General features: G+C 39.6%; 1 protein-coding gene across 2 annotated transcripts in view; it reads right to left on the bottom strand.

The window, feature by feature from the left end:
• rgs3a (regulator of G protein signaling 3a) overlaps positions 1-16,441 on the bottom strand; it is a 119,156-nt gene extending 102,715 nt beyond the window's left edge. The window contains exons 1-2 of one of the 2 annotated variants that reach the window (XM_075455965.1): positions 16,206-16,441; positions 918-985 (exon numbers count right to left, since the gene is read on the bottom strand). In XM_075455965.1, the coding sequence (XP_075312080.1) occupies positions 918-932 (15 nt within the window). In that variant the 5' untranslated portion in view covers positions 933-985; positions 16,206-16,441. Of the gene's footprint in view, positions 1-917; positions 1,291-16,205 lie in introns of those variants that run through there. The other variant, XM_075455964.1, reaches the window with a different exon arrangement.
• Between the last annotated feature and the right edge of the window lie 3,957 nt (positions 16,442-20,398).

Below are 20,398 nucleotides of genomic sequence, written 5' to 3'. Positions count from 1 at the left end.
AGAATGATACAGCATCCATACATGCATGCAAAGAACAAGTTGAAGACTTCAGTCAGCTGTAAGATAATTATTTCTGAGCCTTTTTGACCCTTTACCCTGAGGAAACGCATGATTATACCTATATATGAAGGACACCTCTGTGTTTATTCTATTATTGGTCCTGGAAAGCAAATACTGACTAAAATAATTGGTTTAAGTGGCATTTTAATATTTCTATTTTTCAAACCCTACATGGTCTCCTAACAGCCCAAAAAATACCTAAAATGATGTGACTGAACTGAGAAAAAAACATGCTACAAAAGGCACGAGAGGACACATGAACAATCTTAGAGCAAACAAGATAAACTTACCTCACATCTGACTGCACAATTCTCTTTTTCTGCTCCACATGCGACTCTCACACAAGTAAGCCTTTTGACAAACAGCGTCTTTCAAGAAAAGACATCTCGCTCCATTCACCGCTCAAAGCTCAAACCCATAATTCAATTAGTTGCTATGGTTGCTGAGAATGTGTAACGTGGAATTTGTGCCGTCACTATATTACAGAAGTCATGCTTATGCATGATGACTTTGTTGGACACTGTGCGATGTCACGGGTCAACTGCTTTATAAATAAAATGGACCTGTCCATTCAGTGTGCACACACGCATACACAATAAATAAAAACACACAAAAACACACATACAGCGACCAAATTGATCAAATTAAAAAAGTTATACAACTTTGTGGGGAAGTACTGTACTAACGAAAAAGCTCCAGCAAGGGCAGCAGGAGTGTTGAAGTTGCAAGAAATTTCTGCTGCTTTAGTTCACATGTATCCACAATTAAAGCAGAAAAGGCAGCATGTTTAAGTTTTACATTCACTCAAACACATGACGTTTTCTCTTTTTTTCAAATAAAAGATTTATCATACTTACTGTTAAGCATTGCATATTCTCAGGGCGATGGGTCTCAGGGGCAGCACCATGGTTTGACAGCACGGCCTCTGAAATGTAGACAAAGGAATCACGGGCTGAGACAGTGCCTTTAGAGCACATTTCTCTGTGTGCCAATGCAAAAAAGCTCTCTGGATGCACAAAATTAAAGTCCTGAAACAGTTCCGAGAGTCCATAAAAGTGACCGAAGATAGATGGCAACAATGCAATTATGGCAAAAGTTGTTCGGAGCAGCCTTTGCCAGGCTGGTGTTCAAACCTCAGAGCACACACACAAAGCATGAAAAACAACAACATCAACAACGACAGGCCAGCCGCACAAAAGAAAATCCTGTAAGATGTGACTGTCCGACAAACGGCCCAAGAGAGGAATGGAAGAGAGAACAAGTGAGAGGGAGGGAAGAAGGGAGGGAGGGGTGAAGAGGAGAAAAGGAACTCCTCTCTCACTCTATTATCCGTCCGTCACAGGGCTCCTGGGAAGTTGCTATGGTTACAGCGACTCACGCCTCAGTGTCCTTTTAACTATCGCTCATAAAGGCAGCATTCAGCTTTGTTCCACAATACAGATCTCCCTCTCTCTCTCTTTCCTGCTTAATACATTCCGTTTCCATCTGTGTGCATGCATCACCTCTTATGTATACCTTTCCCTCCGTGTTTCCCCCTTTCCTCTGTCTCAAACTTCCCACAGAGCCGCCTGTCCGTCCCCCCTGACCGTCCCTCTGTTTGATGTCTGCCCTTCCACTTATCCCTCTCTCTTCTATACTTCCATCACTCCTATCTCCATCGCCGTAGGAGAGGGATAATCCTACCTCAGACTGTGTAATGTTATGCCTACCCACTCCAAGACACCCCAACGTGAGTTTAAAAGAATAAATGGGAAAAGTAACCATCTGTTAACCGTGTGAAAAGCTTTAATAATCGTATTATATATACACACAAACACAAAGCTTTTTGAGTTTAACAAGCGGAACCGTGCATTACACTGTTGCTTACTTCAATTCTGCTTACTGAATTCTTGTCTGGAAAAGAAGCCTCAAGATATCTTGCAGTGACTGTTATTCTCTTGATTTAAAGTAACATTAGTGGTATGTTGGACAACGCAGAGCTCGGAAGAAAAACAGCATCAATCATTTTGAAAATTTCCCAAAATTGCATATTTTTAACTTCAAGTGACACGCTAGATAAGCAACCATAGCAATTATGACTCATTGGGAGGGAAGTGACAAGAAAACAAGGGGCTGTTGAAGATGATGTTTGTTTCCTGTTTCGTTCCTTCAGTCAGCTTAAGTTCATACTAACCATCAGCAGGATCATTCACTAAAAGAGTTTACTATTGTATTTATTATAACAAAGGCCCATGACCTGATTTCCCCTCATTAGGCCAAGGTGTCATCTTTCCCCATACAGTTCCGAAGTCACGCTTGTGCCTGAAACAAACCTTTGAGATAGCATAAAATGAGAAAGTCTTCATGAATTTGGAGGCTCTCCACGGGACATGCTTTGAGAAATTAAGAATGCTTTAAACAAACATCAAAAATGTTTCTTTCTATATTTTCAAAGTTTTGGACCTCCACACTACAGTAGCTGTAATGTTGCAAACTTAAATTAGATTTACAATAAACACAGAGAATATGTCAACCTACAGCAGATGGCTGTGGAAACCTCCTTTCAGTAGCTGCACAGACACCAGTCTTAAAATGTAACTGTAGTCTGCTTACAGTAGGACAGTCCACAACAGTGTCCCCATTCTGGACACAATTTATACTTTTCTCTGTATCCCTACTTCAGATAAACGCCACAGTTTAGTTGCTGCAGCAACCCAGAGGCTGTTTCTAAAAAAGAGATCATGTCATTTGTTAATCTCAAACCTCCAAGGGGGTGCAGGAAAAGAGAAGGGCTAACCTGGTTGGCATCAAGCCCAGATGAGGACTCTTTTGTCTGGGTAAGACACAAGTAGCACAAGGTATATGAGGTTAGAGATATATGTGGAAATCCAGCATGACTGACACTAGAAAGGGGGAAAGAAAGAGGAACAATAACAGACTGCAACAGTGTGAGAAAAGTCTACACTAGACAAACTTAATAAATACGAAAAAGGTGGCAGGGGGAAATAAAAGATTTAAGAAAGCCAGGCAATTATACAAAACAGAAAAGGAGACCAAAAAGAAAAAAAAAGATTTCCACAGTCTATTGATGATGAGTCAGCCAGTTTTAGATTTGCAAGAACTTAAAGAGCCCTCGATTGTACCTCGCATTCCTTTGACAAGTCCCTCATTTCCCTGCTGTTGCCAACATGTAAGCGTTTGATAAAAAGTGTGGAAAAGCTGGGAGGGAGGAGACGACTTCCACTTAATGTTTCTGCTTAAGTATCAGGAAATGACTGTTTAAACTGCATAATTGAGCACAGTCTACAGAGACACGATCTAATGAGGGAAAAGGACAAGCAAAAGAAACCTGAGACATACTAATACTATGGGTAACCACACATCAGACTGTTGCTCATTCTGACAATCAGTAATCCCATTTAATGTAATATTTATTACAGTGAAACGCTGGATACTGGTGAGTGGAGAAAAGTATTACAACTGATCATCACTGATAAAATGTGGGGGGCTTTTTCTGGAGTCGCACTTACTAATTACATGACCTGTAAGGACTATATGTTTGTTTTTTTAAATTATTAGGTTTTGATATAGAAAGGCTTAGAATTGAAAAAGGATGTACTTTCTTTTTCACATGTTTTCTTTGGCAAATGTTTTATTCAATCAAATAGGACTGATATTCTACTCTCTCGTCTAGTGCATCCTTTAAAAAACTAAAAGAACACTAGTCTGTCATTTTACATTGCTCTTATTATTACTTTTTACGTTGAAATACTCCGTATACTCTACTTTTTTTTGTAAAGGCTGAACAAAGGCCTCAATTTACAGAAAACCTAGAGTGGAATACTTTAAAGCAGAGCTCAGTGAGCCAGCAGACCTTGTTCTGTCTCAGTCATTTTCAATGCACAGACACAAACATCAGAAGAGTTGATATGGGGATCAGAACACAATTACACACAAACAACCAGAGGTCTTTCAAAAAAGATTAAAGTTGGTGTAGCATAGCCTCCAGTGCACAGATCTTTAAGGTGACATCAAAATGCCATTTTCTACCGTCTCTGCCGGAGATTTTCTTTGATGTTGATTTTTTTGTCTGATAAGATTTGCATGTCTGGGTATTACTGCTTGGGGGAAAAGGAATTTAAGGACACTGTTTTTGTATGTGTTTTATTTGAGATTTTTCATTTAAATTGTTTTGTGGTTCAGTCAGCATATTATGGATTTTTTTTTTTCCTTCGATCTTGACGCATGTTCTCTGTATGTGGCCACAAAAGATCAGTATATAAATAAATATATGACTCATCAACAGGCTGACAAGAATGAATCTGCACCTGGGAATGTTTTTCTTGGTCACCAGTTAAATTGATCCTTGAGTTCTTTCATAAAGTCCTAGGTAGAATTACTGGCAACCCTGAAATTCAAGCGCATACTTTTGAATTTCGCCAGACAGAAATGAACAGGAATTAATTTTATTTGGATGGAATATTTCATTTAAATGTCCAAGGTTACTGATGAAAATGTATTATAGAAAAACAATACTTCTGACAATTGTTGGTACAACTGAATGCGGAGCCTGTAGCAATAACAGTCTCCGATGTTTCTGCCACTTGTCTACAATGGGAGCGCCTGTCCGTTTGCAGTTTCTGCAGCTCCACATCCAACAGCATCATAGAGCCATGTTTTTGTGTAGATGGATGTTTCCTGTGGGCTTTGCTTCCCAAAAAGTTCTTCTTTGGTTTTCTCTGAGCATACATTTATTTATTAATCAATCCTGTCTTCTTATTTCTTTCTTTCAATAGTGTTGTCCTCGTTGGCCTTCCAATTCATTGACATCTCTTCCTGAGTTTCCCCTTATTGCCATCTCTGGTAGTAAACTTCTAAATGATATCCCAAACTGCTGCGTCTTTTCTAATTTTCATCTGTTTTTTCTTTAAATAATTGCTTAAGATATTTAAAACTCTGTTCTTGACATTGAGGGGTGCAAATAATGTTGACCCGGATTATTGAGACACCTGTTTTCTGGTTTTAACAGGATCGCTACTGTGTTTCGTATCTAAATACAGCAAATTTCAAATTTTCTGTTCTGCCAGAGCCTTGATTCAATCTGACAGCTGAGTTGCAGAGTGGCGACAATTTCATTCCGTGCCAACAGTTTTTAAATGCAGCAAAACTAGAAAGAAACAGAAGCAAAGCCCAACAGTATGTGGAGTGCCAACATTCTCAAGTACTCACCCAGTGAACTTATTGTTAAGACTTAATTGATTTTCAAAATCTAAATGACTCATTTCAGATGAGAGGATAGAAATTAACCGTCAGGTTTTTGCGATGGGCCAACTCGCCATTAGATGGAATAAAACACAAACAACCATAAACGATTAAGCATTCTTAAGATGTGTCTTGTGATGTATTCATTCATTTATATTGGTTAATTTGTTCGATTAAACAACTAGCAGATAATTATCTCTTAATCATTTCAAGTCATTTTTACAACTGCTGCCACCTCTTTACACAGAAAAAAAACTGACAGAAGACAAGGGGATAGCAAATTAACTCAACATTGATACTTTTCTTTAAGCAGACTATACTAAGAGGTCTGTAAGAACAACAAAAAAACATATTTTAACATAAATTGTTAAATAATATCTTCTAAATTTTATTTGGTTTTTATGAAGTCAAGCCCAACAGAGTTGTAAAATAAAGTGGCTTCAGTTCCCTCATGAAGATAGAGAGAAATGTCAGAAAAACGTTACAGCCTAATGTTTCTCATGACGCTCCAACGAACTGTGGTGACAAAAAGGCATCAGTTAGGTCATGCCTACTGTACAGTTACTTCATATAATAAAAGGCACTTCAGTTTTTTGCAAAACCTTTTTAGGTCACGCAGACAACAGTGCAGAAGTGGGACATACATGCATTTTGCAGCACTAACATCTCGCCTGTAAATGGATGCACAGGTTATGTTCCACACCAAAGAGAGTGTCATCCTGGTGGGGCATGCCTTTTTTTTTTTTTTGCTTCACACTGCCACCCAAAAAGCTGTGTACATTTCAAACATGACACAAAAGCATTTAGCATTTAAACATAAAACATTGAGCAACTACAGTATTTACGCCCTGATTCTGCCTCCCCTCAGCAGCCACCAAACAAGCAGATACAGTACGTTGATTGCGTAACGCCACAAAGAACAAGAGATTAAACACTACAATGTATTCTCTTTAGCCACACAGTGGGGACTAGCACATTTCATTTTCTGTTCATGTCCTGATCAAGACGGAGCAGAGAGAAAGGATTATGTCAGCTGTCCTTTGAGCGTCGCATGCCTGTCCTTGATACAAAGTGGTAAAAAGGATTTGAGAACAGGAAAGGAAATGTTAGGATCTAAGCTCGAGTTGCTTCAATTTTCTCTGCAAATTCATCACATTATCAGTTCATCCGAGTTCGTCAGGTTCAGGGCTCAGTAGCAACAATACTGTTTTTTTTTCCAACTGGATCGCACCTTGAGATATTTCTGTCTTTGTGCTTTACACACAGCAGTTTCACAGCAGTTGCTGCTAATTCTTCTGTACAGAAATTAAATTGCTAAGGGGTAGAAACAAATTCGGTTGTGGCATCATAAAAATATAACAAAAGCAGGACTAGCCATTAAAACTCACAACTCTGATAGATCTTTTATCAAATCTAGAAACTGCTTTCAGTTTAAGGAAAAGCAAATGACCCAACAAATGATGGATTATGAATTGCACAAATCATATATTTGTCAATGTCACGGAACTGTCGGTACAGTGGCAAAGGTTTGTGAACCCAAAGACAGCATCTCTGTGACTGGGAACAGTTGGGTGAGAAAAGGGTGAACTGACCTCAGAAAGACATAAAGTTAACAATAACACATTCCTTTCCTGATTTAAGCGAGATGATGATGCCCTTTTTGTTAGAGTGAAAGCAGTAAAAAATTTACTTTTCAAAAATTTGGCCCCCATTAAAGGTCTGAGACTATAAACAGCTTGTCAGGTCCTTGGCTTGTTCACAGTCGTTATTATTACGAAAAGGCCAAATGAAATACTCACAACTTCTCCGAACAATCAGGAGCCATGGGCTTTTCTAGGCAGCTGTCTAGCACAATATGATTGGTGCCCACAAAGCAACATGTGGCTATTAGAGGGAAGCGAAGCCTTTTCAAGTTGTAATTTCCTTAGTTTGGGATGTATCTAAGAAAAGGCAGTTAAGAGGAATGGTGGAGGCACGCAGGGAAATGCTGGTAGGTTTGCTCAAAAGGCAAATTAAGTTTACAAGTAGTGTCATGTGCTTCGTCCTTGTTTGACTGCAGAAGATCCTCACGAAGGCCCTGCACGCACAAACACATTTTGTGTATTTTGATAGTCACAGACTTTTCTAAGCATTTGTGCCTATCATCTACATGCAAACACAGTTTTGGACACTGAACATAAACTTTTGGGGATTTAAATTATGCACCGAATTCCTCTTTGTTGAGATGGATATGGGAGACGCTTACCTTCTTAAAAACATTTTTCACACATTATTTGCTCTTGAACTAAACTGAATGGAGGCATCAGAATGTGCAACTGCCACATAATCCATCACAAAACCAGCCGCCACTGTCATCTAGTTGTTGGAGCCGAATTGAAAATAATGTGGTGGCTTTGCCTACATATTGAGGGGAAGGCAACTATGAAGAGATCACCTGTTGATGCTGCAGGAACCACCTGCACCCTGTGTATATATAGTTAGCTGTCACTATGTGTCACAACGTATTGCTCTGGTTGTGTTTTGCATTTCTTTTATGATGGGCATTTTTTCCCAAAACTGTGCTTTTGTGGACATGATTTCTTTGAGAGTGTGCTAGAGCTGACGGTGGTGGAAACTAGAGGAGGGCCGACAGCAAACCAGAGGGTAATAAAAACTTAACTGATGGTTTTACCAAAAGAAAAATGAAACCAAAAGCATGGCAGAGCCAGGAAAGCATAAACCTAACCGGGAGAACAAAAGACTAAATAACCATACAAACTAGATGGAGAAAAATTGTGAGAGATTGACAACGAGTGAGTGTGGAGCTGAGGACCAGACAGGGGAACCGAGGACAACTACTGGTGAGGATGTGAAACAGAATAAACTAGAAATTAAACTGGGACCAGAACACAAGTACAGAACCGAGACGAGACAAAACTAAGACTACAGAAACATATTAAACAAAAGCAAGAAAAACAACAAGGGCAAACCATTAAAGAGGGACTACAAACAAAAAGATAAATCAACAAAAGAAGATGAAATACGGAGTAAATCCAAATTCAAACTTATAACTAAAAAACACTAAGAAAACAAACAAGAAAATTAAATCAAACAAAACAAGGAAGCAACAAGCAAGGAAATCAAAATCCAAAGTCAGAAAACCCATCCATCCATCCATTTTCTATACCCGCTGAATCTGTCAGTCGGGTCGCTGGGGGGCTGGAGCCTATCCCAGCGGTCAATGGGCGAGAGGCAGGGTGCACCCTGGACAGGCCGCCAGTCCATCACTGGGCCACACAGAGACAAACGAGACAAACACTCACTCCTAAGGACAATTTTAGAGACACCAATGAACCTAACATGCATGTTTTTGGACAATGGGAGGAAGCCGGTACCCAGGCTCCGCCCTCGCAGTGACGCATCACCTTCGGCTCTGCTACACTTACTCAGGCAAACTGCTCATTCAGGTGGATTCGAGTTCCCGAAAAAATGGGAACTCCACCCACTTTTTCAGGAAGCAATCAACTTTGAGCAGCGGCAACGGCCCAGGGTAGAGGCGTGTTCAAGGTAGTGACGTGGTTGAACTGCCACTCAACCCATGGATTGTACATGGAAGCGCTTCATTCAATATCAACATGGAGCAGCGTCAAGCTTTTGACACTGCTGTAGATGCTGTAATGAAAGTGTTTGACGAGAGATTCTCGTTAAAAATCGAGCAAAGAACAGCCCTTGAATCATTTCTTGACAGGAAAGACGTTTTCGCCTTGCTCCCTACTGGCTTTGGTAAGAGTTTAATCTACCAGTTAGCCCCGCTGGTAGCTAAATCATACGTCAGAGGAAAAAGTGGTGTGATTGGCTTAAGCTTAGGCAAAGCCTTTTCTGGCCACAACCAGTAGCAACCCGAGGGAGGCGGGTTGACCAGGCCATTTCGAATCGTATTCGTTATGGTCTTGGTCAGACCAGAATCTCGAAGAGATTTGAAAGTCTATGTTAATCAGGCTAGGAAGCCGGAGTACCCGGAGAAAACCCACGCAAACACAGGGAGAACATGCAAACTCCACACAGAGAGGCCCCAGCCGGGAGTTGAACCTGGAACCTTCTTGTTGTGAGGTGATGGTGCTAACCGCCACACCACCGTGCTGCAGTCAGAAAACCCCAAACACAAATTTTTGGAAGCACATCTGTTTGTGTGTACCGTGCATGTAAGTTTTACTGGATTTTGGAGGGATTCTACTGCTGTTTTACAGTGCAACAACACTTGCAACATCCCTTTGTTACGTTCCTCTGTATCACCACTGGCCTCGCAGTGGCAGTGCAGGAGACTTTTGGGTGGTGTGGGCCTTAATTAGCCTTTTGGCTCCACCCGTGATGTGTGGACGTAAGGCATGTCTGGTCAAGCTCCCATGCATTTGCAATATTGTTGCTGCCCATTCAACATGCACATTTTTTGTACTGCTTCACCGGGATTTATTGGACTGCTTTTTCGTGCTTTTCCTTGGATTACCTTTTAGATTATAACAACAACCTTATTTTTCTAAACGCACGTCTCAGTCTCCGTTTCATGTTACAATCCAATAACTCATGTCATAACATCTTCATAATAGAGCCGTGAGAAAAAAAAAAGGCTTGAAAAAATGTCTACTTTGATATCAAACTTGTTGACAGTGAGCAAAGGTATGTTTGTATCCATCTGTTGAGCTCAGGGTAATTGATAATGCTTAGGACTTGGGTCACAGCCAAACATCAAACCATCTTTAAAGAGGCTAAAAATGAAAGAAGGATAGCTTCAGCAGCAAGATATTGATTGTAAACACACTTCAAAATCCAAAATGGACTACTTCAAAAAGAAATGCAAGACAGGCCAAGAATCTGATGCCACCGGAATCCGTTTTTCCAAAAGATGGAGGAAAAAAACTTTCAAACAAGAACTGAAAGATTCTTTACAGTCAGCAAAAAAAGAGTGAAGGGGTTTATTCAAAAGGTCTCAGACCTTTGATTTGGGCCCTTTTTAACCTTATGCCTTTTGGAAATTAAGTAATTTTACTTATTTAGGTATTCACAGTAACAAAAATATTTTTGATATTTCTGGTCAAATTTTTCCATGTCACTGCACATGTGACACTGTAATGAAACCCCTTGAAGAGAAAGATCTGAAATTTCTTTTTTCTCCGTCCAGACGCATCATCTACTCTGATTAATTCCTATTTACTTTGTGTCCTTAACAGCCTAAGCTGTGTAGGTTAATTACCTCTAACCAAAACACATTGGTATCCGTCCACTTTAGATTAAAGGCCATGTTCTGAGGAGGTTGCAGTTGACAGTAAGTCACTCTGTGCCCAATGCAACTGCAGTCCGACTGTGCTGGGTCATCATCGTTGCTGACCCTCGAGGGAGCTTTTTCCTCTGGGTTAGGGAAGAAATATGTCTGTAAAATGTCTTCTGAAAAAAATTCAAAAGTTGGTGACCTCACAAATACCTTCATCTAAATGATGATCGATAAGGGATTTTAATTCACTTACCTTTTCAAATATCAAAAATATGATTTTGTGTGATTGCTGTCTGTGTCAGAAAAGCAGACTTTGTATGCATTCACATAAAACTGAGTCAAATACTTCACTTCAGATCAAGTGGATGTAAGCCTGGGGTCCATGTTACCCTTCAGAGCATGCGTCAGATGCATGCATGTCACCTTTATATACTCACTAACACATTATCTCACATGATCACATACTCACACATGCAGACTAATTCATAGCCAGTGTTAACAAGCACAAATTCAGCATATACAAACACTTGCACCTCCCCCACGTCTATGTCCAGCCCCTCTGATATAAGTTAATCACATAGTGTACAATCTAATCTGCTGATTTAAAGGCTCGGCTTGCCATCTGGAAAAGCTTGGCAGTGTTTTTGTATGGCTGTACAGCACGTCTGGGTCCCCATTCGTCTATTATGAAAATGTGAAACAAATGTGTGTATGATGAAGATGACACACTTCTTAAGCACAAACCCAGTGGGTGTTTCAGCTATTTTTGCTTTCATGCATATGCAGACCACATGACCCACATCGTAAGCTTGTTGGAGGGAAGTGCATTAGCCATGGTCAAAAGCACATACACGTACATGTCACTGTGGGTCACTTGTCTCCACTGGCAAGCCAAAAAAAGCCAAGCTATGTCAGAATTAATTTTTGTCTGTGATAGATGCACAGAAAAAATATGTCACTCATTAACTTTTCCTTTTCAAGTATTAGAAAGTTTAAAAGCATCTTGAATCATTCAATCATTAGGGCACCAGTTTTAAATTTCCTGTCTAAACCTTGAGAATATGGTCTGAACACACTCAAAATGATATCCTACATGTAGTTTTACTATGCATGAAGCAGGATTTAAACAGCTGTGGCTTATATATTACTGCAGCATGAAAGAGTTTCAAACCACTGCTCTACAAAATGTCCCCCAAGAATTAACACTAATTGCCCCTTTTTGCTTTTCCCAAAAAATTTTGTTTCGCTGCCATTCATCCGCAGCATTTCTATTTCAGCCTCTCAACTCATGTTAAGCAAAGTTAAGATGGCAGGCTTTTTAATGCAGCCCTACAGTGTAATTAGCTGTCAACACTCAGTGATAGGTTTTGTTGTTGCAGCAGAAGCTTGAACCATGTAAGAGGACATTCTGTCTGAGCCCTGATGACACCAGAAAGTAAAGAGAAGCATGACTAATGACAATTTGGGAGTCACGTCTTTGTACTGTTGGCAGTATCAAGTATTCTGCATCATTCGTCAAAAAAAGTAGTTTCTTTTAATGGATCTTGTTAGTATTTAGCAATATATGCTAAAAGATTCAAAAGATTTCTTGGCAATACAATGTTTCTGTTAATAGTTAATGCCCCCAAACCAACAACAATACGTTCTTCCCTTTACGTCAGGTTAATGCTACATCTCATGTGCAGTCGATGGACTGCCAGCTTTGCAGTCAAACATTTTGCCACCAGAGCATTGTCCAAACTCTGACCTGGAACATATCTCTGTGTGAGGGATTAGTCAGGCAAACTGATCCAAACAGTGCATCTTGGTGTGCACATTCATTTATATGGACGAGCATTATGGCTATATAAAAATGCACTTTACATTCGTCTTTGAAGTTAAGTACGGCTGGACAGGAGACATTCTAAAAAACATGTGCTACTTGTAGGATTTTGAGTGTGGAGCAATAAGTAATTGTTAAGATGGAACTTGCAGGATCCCACCTCTTCACCTAAAAAGAAAATTATTTTGCTCAACTGGGGAATCCCATCTTACCAATACAAATAAATAAAAACATTGTATTCATACTTTCCTATAAACAACAAAAAAATGGTCAACAGGTCACCGAAATTAACACACAAATGATGTCTTGCAAGTTCACTTAAAATCCTCTTTGAAAAAAAAAGGCAGTATCTGTTTTTTTCCAGAAGTGCACCGTGGTTCGTCGAGAGTTCAGAGCATTGAAAATTATCTTGCATGACTTCATTCACATCATAAGTGCTCATTTGAATTAGCCGTTGACTTTCAGGCCAAGCTGTTTTGTTGCATTGAGAAAGGCACAACCTGTGTGCAAAGAAATGGGAGGTCTTGTGGAGTACTTGCGGGTGGCAGGGTACAAACGGACTTCTGTGTTGCAAATGTTACTTTAAATAACCATGAAAGGGGGGCTTATCACCTAAATTCGCCAGATTACCATGAAAGGTGGGCACTTTGTACTGCCAATTTTATGAAGTCGTTACTTTCATCTCGCCACTTTAATCTAAATGGAGCTGTAAAAAGAAGTTGGTGTTGTGAAACCATAGTAAAGGCATGCAGAAAAACAAAGGTTTTCCAACCTTATTTTGGGATAAAGTCTTCAAACTTTTGAGGCAAATTCATCAGATTTCACTTGGTTGTTCTATACAGCGATACACACCATTTATCTCCTTGTAATGAACAGAATTCCAGTAATCATTCTCATCCATAGGGACCTGGTCCTGTGTGTCTAATAATCATAGTTATAACTGCTGGTGGCATTTCCAAGATGACTGTCTAAACGTGAGACAGATGTTTTCACTTCGAGCTGGGGGAATTCCATGTTTTTTCGAGAGAGTAAAATATGGATCTCATTGCAAATATACAAATATTTTGTGATGATTAAAGCAGATTTCTCCAATACAAAAGAATTATGTAATTACTGTCTAAATCAAGTTCTTATGTGAAGGGTTTGAGCGTTTGCATTCAAACCTTTTTGTTGTTTACTTTACTCTGAAGGTGTACTTAACTCTTTAGTTTATGTTTACAAGTTTCCAAAATCTAAGTCTTACCAGAACAGAATAGTTTCATATTGTCATCACAGTATGTTCATCTAAACATTCTCAAATCCAACTTCAGTTTAACCACGCACTTGCTCATACTTCATTGTAAAGGAGTGTGACGAAAAAAGAATGCCATCTAATATAGCATTAATTTAGGGTACACTAACCCTAACAAGTTTACAAAGTATATGCAGACCTCCAAAACCAAGGGCTCAGAACTGCCTGAGACAGTTCTTCCTACATTCCATGCACGTAATGCACATAAATAACATTTAATCAAACTAATCAACCACCACAACACTTACTAAAAACCTCCAGAGTGGCCAGTGAGAAAAAAAAAAAGCCTAAATATATTGCCACGAGTTTAACATTAACTAAATCATGTAGCCTTTCCAATCAATTATCAGTTTTTCAAATGAATGTTTTTTTTAAATAAACGTTTAATCTGCTAGTTGACTAAACCTCAACACACTGTGGCAGACTTGTGTGAGAGCACAACAACGCAGTTAATGTTGTTTAATAGAAATGTTGGTGCTAGGCTCACTGTAGCGGTCTTTTTTTTCACAGCCAATATTGGTCAAGAGCAAATAGAAGGATTAAGACACGCAGGAGAATGATGAATTGGCCTCAAATCAAAATCATTAGAAGAACATAGTGAGCCTGCCAAGCTGTGAGTGTGCCCTGACTCACCCTGGATCTTATAGGCTCTCCACTGATGATACACTGCATATATTAAAAATCATGGACTTCTGTGCACAATTGACTTATTGGCTCATATGCCAATGGACGGTAAACTGAGAGAATTTAGCCATAAAACTGCATCTTGCCTTATTTCACTTAACGTGACCACCTAGCACTTGCTGGTAGGCTAACGCATTATTACACCAATTTAGAGACAATTGTGTTTCATGACAATCATGCGTGAAATTCTATTCTGAAATCTTTTAATATTAAATGCCATCATTGACTTCAATTGCTTGATAGCTCTGGAAAGCTGCTCTGATTCGGTTAATTGATGTTACAATAGGTACGGTTGGCAGTGAGGGTCTCATTAGTTTCAGCCAGCACACACAAAAAGCATAACCTTTTAAATTATTAATCACGACCTGGTTGGTGACCTCAATTCATTTATCCAACAAACGAAAACATTTACCAACATCTGAATCTTGTCGGGTGTTAATTTTGGATCCCGATTACATCTATTTGTCATTTTTGTAAAACCCTTGTTGTGTTTAGCCACAGTGTCAAGAAAGAGAGAAATAAGAGAATGTGACAAAGATGTCACAGCAAAGAAGCAACAGTGATATCTGAGGGAAAAGCAAGTGGCACGTGGATAAACATACAGGGCAGACAGAGGTTTGAAAAGAAAATTGCAAAGAAAACATTCAAACATATTTTTTTTTAAAACGTCATAATAATCACTGAGAAGCCACAATGCAAAAATGAACAGAGACCATGAAGGGACAGACTGAGAGGGTAGATGCATATTGAGTGTTGTTGTGATGACTGAGCTTTCGGTCATTTCCATGTCAGTACATGTCATGCTGCAGCAGCGCCTCCATGGCCTATATTCAGCCAGCTGGCTGTGCACGAGTGCATGCATGAGTATGCGTCCTCCACTGACACACATACACACGTGCACATGGATCAGATGAGACAGAAGTTGGGCAGTAAGGCCATTTGAAAGGATAAAACCTTCTAAATTAATGAATATAATCAAACATGCAGTTTTTGCCTTTCTGCTATGACACGCTAAGTAATTAATGATCTTCGAACTTCCTGCGTTGCTCTTTGTCAGCACTGGGAAGTAATAAACCACCTTTCAACCTATCCCATCTAAGATTTAAAAGAACCACTTGCCGATGTAACCTCCGAGTAAAAGTCAGGGTTTTCTCATGCAGGCTCTGCAATTGTTTCTTCCTGGCTGGGTCTTGTCCAATCTGATACCTCTGTCCCAGTTCCATGCACAAAGCATAAAACTAATTTTAAAGTTGCATGAGGCAGATTAGCCTAGTTCAGCCAAGCGGTGTAAAATGGAATGGGTTAGCTAATGTCTTTTAATATCAATGTCATTCTTATAAGCCAGAATGGAACTATGTGAACAAGCACAGAAAAGTCACTTAGAAAACTGGGGTTGTAAAGGGGGGAAAAAAGGAGCATGTGGGAGTGTTTGTATGTCATGGGGTCATACTGGTGCTAGGAAATCAATGAGCCACTCGATAGGTACGCTAAACCCCTTCAGGGGTCTAACATGGAAAGCGACAGTGACTAATTTAGCCCACCAAGAGAAAATTAGATGAGGACTGACAGATAAGCAGCATGAGAATGGCATAACAATGGCAGATTAAAAGTAATACCAGCTACAATAAAGGCACATAAAGGGGAAATGTTAGGAGGGTAAAAAAGAAGAGGAAAGATAGTGAAGAAGCAGAGACAGAAGGACTGCAAAGAAGTCAGAAAAGAACAGATTTTGATAGTATTCTCAAAACCAACCAAGTCGGTCCACGTTGCTAATTGCTGCTTTGCAATGAAACATGAAACTTTTCCAAATATACCCACACAATGACTACAGTCAAGTATAAAAATACAAACATGATACTCACCTAGTCTAGGCTGCCCTTATGGCTGACACAGAGAGGCATAACTCCAACAGATACACACCACAACCAACTACGAACGAGCAGAAACACAAGTAGTGAAAGAAGGAAGGAGCCCTCAAAGATGGTCAGAAGAAACCAATGGGTTTCCAAAAAAATGTGTCTGTATGTGGTGTGTGTGAGTGAGTGTGTGAGTTGGGTGGGTGTGTGTCTGTGTGTATGGGGAAGATCTGTTCCAGCAGCAAATGGTATGGGAGAGCTCCGTCTCATTCTCCCTCTCTTGCAACTGTGACGCGTCAGGGTTTCATCCAAACCCCTCCCACCCTCCCTCCTCTCCAGTCTCTCTGTTTTTCCCTCATCCACTCTCCCAATCCCTTTCTCTTTCCCTCTCCTAATCCCTCGCTTCCCCGTCGCCCACCTCCCAATCTGAGGACTGATAGAATATTTAGGAGCCTAACACGTACAAACAAGGGCTTTTTTATCCCTACTTACTTCTCCCCTAAAACTCTAACTGGAGTACATTAGCAACTAACCACAGTTGCCAATTACACTATCTCGCTATGCATCTAGCAAACTAACTATGCTGCCTATATCCTGAAAATTAACTCTCTCTGGATTCCAAAATTTGCGGTAGATTGGTTTTGTGAATAGACATGTTGTTAAACAAGCTGAGGACCATTAACATATTTATACTCACCCTTGCGGTGACCTTTTTCCACCATCAAAAACATATTTGTCTTTGCTTGGCAAACCTCTGATTAAAAAAAAATATACCATAGGGTAGAAGCTCGAAGAGTCTGAACAATTATTTGAAGCCAATTACATTTAAAACCACTGAGATTTGATGTGATACCTTAAACATCAGTGTTTCAAACTAATAATCATTCTGGTTACTCACCAATGGTGTAGAGGCTCCGCTGTTTGGGCACTTTGAGGTGTTTCCTTTTCCCCAGCTCTTCCCCAAGTAGGTAGTACCACCCTTGAACCTCCTAGAGCAGAAAAAGTGACTGTGTGTATGAGCGTTTGTAAGTATCCCACAAGTGAATGCTGTCTGTTACCTCAAGGATTCAACCTCATGAAGACTTAGCTGACGTGACCACATAAAGATGTGATACAGAAATAAACTTGCAATCACACACACACACACACACACACACACACACACACAGACTGAGTCCAGTTGCTTCCCAAAGAGCTGTAAGCACTGAACACACACACACCCCTCACAATGCTTATTCTAGCAGCTGATGCCCCTACTTCTGCATTTCTGCCATGTGAACCAGATGGTGTGTGCATGTGTCTATCTGTGTGTGTGTGCGTGTACATTTATGTTATTCTTTTGTAACTTCTGCATGTGTGTGTTAAATACAATCACACAAGCTGTGGCAGATTGGGCCTGATCTGTAATCCTGATGGACACAGTCTTACCAATAAGATATTGAATTTTGCCATTATTTCACTGTCATCTATCATAGTACACACATATGCACACTACCAGCCTACTCTTTTGTACTAAATAATGTGGCGCTATGAATAGTGACAATAATCTTCATCTTTAAAGCATCTTATCTGAGTGGACAGATTTCTGCAGGCTGTGGGACGGTGGGGGAGGCAAGGTAGTGAACTTATTTAGAGGAAGGGGGAGGGGAGGGCATATGTCCTGGAAGTCAGGAAGGGATTTGTGCCATCATTTAGTAATTCTCCACACATGAGAAAAAGGAGAAAAGGTTGGGATAAAAAGGGCTGTTTGCTAGGAAGAAGAGAGATGAAAAGAGGAAAGTGAAGAATGTGGCAAAGAAGTACAAACTAATGACAAGATGTGGCAGGTAAATACAGCAAGTACCTAAACAAATGCCAACACTTATGAGCCCAAAATGCCTCTGAAATTAAACAAGAAGACAGAAGAGGCAAACAGAGACGCTTTTGGGAAATGATAAATGAAAACAACAACAGAAGAGAATAACGGATGTGGTGGGGAGGATGAGGAGACAGTTCTCCCTATGACTCAAAGCTAAATCTCCCTTATTAGCATATTAAGCCAATTAAATATTCATTGAGATAAATGTTAAAGGAAGCAAGCGGTAAGCCTGAGTAAAATGTAATTTCCTTCCATGTACGTGTGGACGTTAAATCACAGTACATGCAGAGAAATGGCTTATACTGGGATGAGTTTTTAGAAGAGAACAAGATGGTGTATATGCAGACGACTGTTATTTTAACATTTATGACCGTCGGTGTATGTATACCATATAAGTGTGTACAAACGCATGGTAAATTACATAATGACACTCAAGCACATGCCAAGTATTACATGCCAAACATTTGCTACTGCACTAAGCACTAAAACATGAATTTCCTTTTTGAAATGTGAACATGGAGTATGCCTTGAGGATGAAAAAAACATGCACATCTGCTGTGGAAGTGGACAGACAGAGGGATAAATTAAAGCTGAATAATTAAACAGTGAAAGCAAAGCAAAAAAAAAACGCAGTCATGGGATTATCCTGCACAGTGAAGCATCCCTGAACTTTTGGTCCATCCATCTGCTATCACCAGGTACACAACATTTTGTCTTTATTGAAATGTGTATAAAGTGGTCTTACCCTTTGTGTGTCTATTTTAAGTCTTTGGATTCAAAATTTTGCCTTGCAAGCCCTTAAGAATTCTTTGAGTGTCTAAAGTCTTAAATGCTTCAGCTCATCAAGAAGGTTTTAACTTTAGGTAAGTTTGAGTGCATATAGTCATTTGAGTCTACAGATTGCATCATTTCTCTCTCAGGTGGCGCATCATTTGTGGTGGACAGGATTAGAATGAACTAACGTGAAAAATTGAATTCCAACAGCATGAATTGTGGTGACATTCATGTCGGCTATAACATAGTTATGTAACTATGTGGTTTGTCTGCTTACAGCGAAATCATGCAAAAAACTATCATGCGGAACCTCATGTAACTTGGGGGAAACTGGGAGCATGAGCTAAGGAAGGAGGAAAATACGGTGCTGATTATTTTCTGTTAAACTGAAAAAAGTCAGTCGGTAGCGCCACCCTCAAGCACATCCTGCTTTACAGTTTATTTTGCTCTAAAAGTAAACTGTAGTTTACCAAATGAAAATCAAAACTAGCTAATAACAAGTCAGATGATCCCTCTCCTCTTAAGTCGGCATCCGTGATTTCGTAATTATAATAAGATTTTGATGAATCTGACCACAGAGCAGTTTTCCACTTTCCACTCAGCCTATTTTAAATGAACTTTAGGAATTAACAAAAGGAGATTGGGACATTTCTGGTTAATCTTTACTAATGGCTTCTTCTTTGCACGATATAGTTTTACCCTATATTTTTGGATGGCACAGCAAACTACGTTCACGGACGACAATTCCTGCAATTGTTCCTGAACCCATGCAGATTTCCATGCCAGATTCATGTCTTTTTTGAATGCAGTGCCAGTTGAGGACCCAGAGATCATGAGCGTCCAGTGCTGAGTTTCAGTCCTTTTGAACAGAGATGTCTCCAGATTCTCTGAATCTTTTGATGATATAATGCACTAAAAGGTGATAGAATTGCAGCACATTATTCTGCAATTGCTCTACAATTTGTACATGCAGTTTTTGGCAGATTTCTTCTTAACTCTACTTAAAAGAGAAGCGCCTCTCTAAGGTGCTCTATCATGCCCACTCATGTTACTGACCAGTTTACAATTAACCTATGTAGCTACAACATGTTACTCCAGCGGTTTCATTTTTGGTACCACATATTTTCCCAGCCTTTAGTTGACCCCAGCCATACTTTTTTTTAGATGTGTTGCTGCCATCAAATTTAGGCTAAGCTTATAATTTTCATGAGATTTTAAAATATCTCTCTTTCAGCAATTGATGTTTTCTATGCTCTATTGTGAATACATAGCTTCCAAACCTTATTATTTCACAGTCTTATAGGATGAAAATATAATCAGGCTAAAAATAATGTCTGTGCAATATGTGTGTGTGTGTGCATATGTGTGTGTGTGTGCAAGACCAAAAACATTTTATTATTGAGACTCAGTGACTCAAACTATGTCTCACTCCAGTCTCATGAGCCAGCACTTTGCTGCTGTAACTGGTAACCTAAAAGTGTTTCCTCCAAACTATTGAGGTCATTGGAATTCACTCACACTAAATTAAACTCTTAAGTTCATGGTCTGATGGATAAGATGTAAGAAT

The sequence above is a fragment of the Odontesthes bonariensis genome, chromosome 22 (assembly GCF_027942865.1).
Source record: "Odontesthes bonariensis isolate fOdoBon6 chromosome 22, fOdoBon6.hap1, whole genome shotgun sequence".
Lineage (NCBI taxonomy): Eukaryota > Metazoa > Chordata > Actinopteri > Atheriniformes > Atherinopsidae > Odontesthes > Odontesthes bonariensis.
Note: the sequence above shows the minus strand (reverse complement) of the source record. Positions and strands in the feature narration are given on the sequence as shown.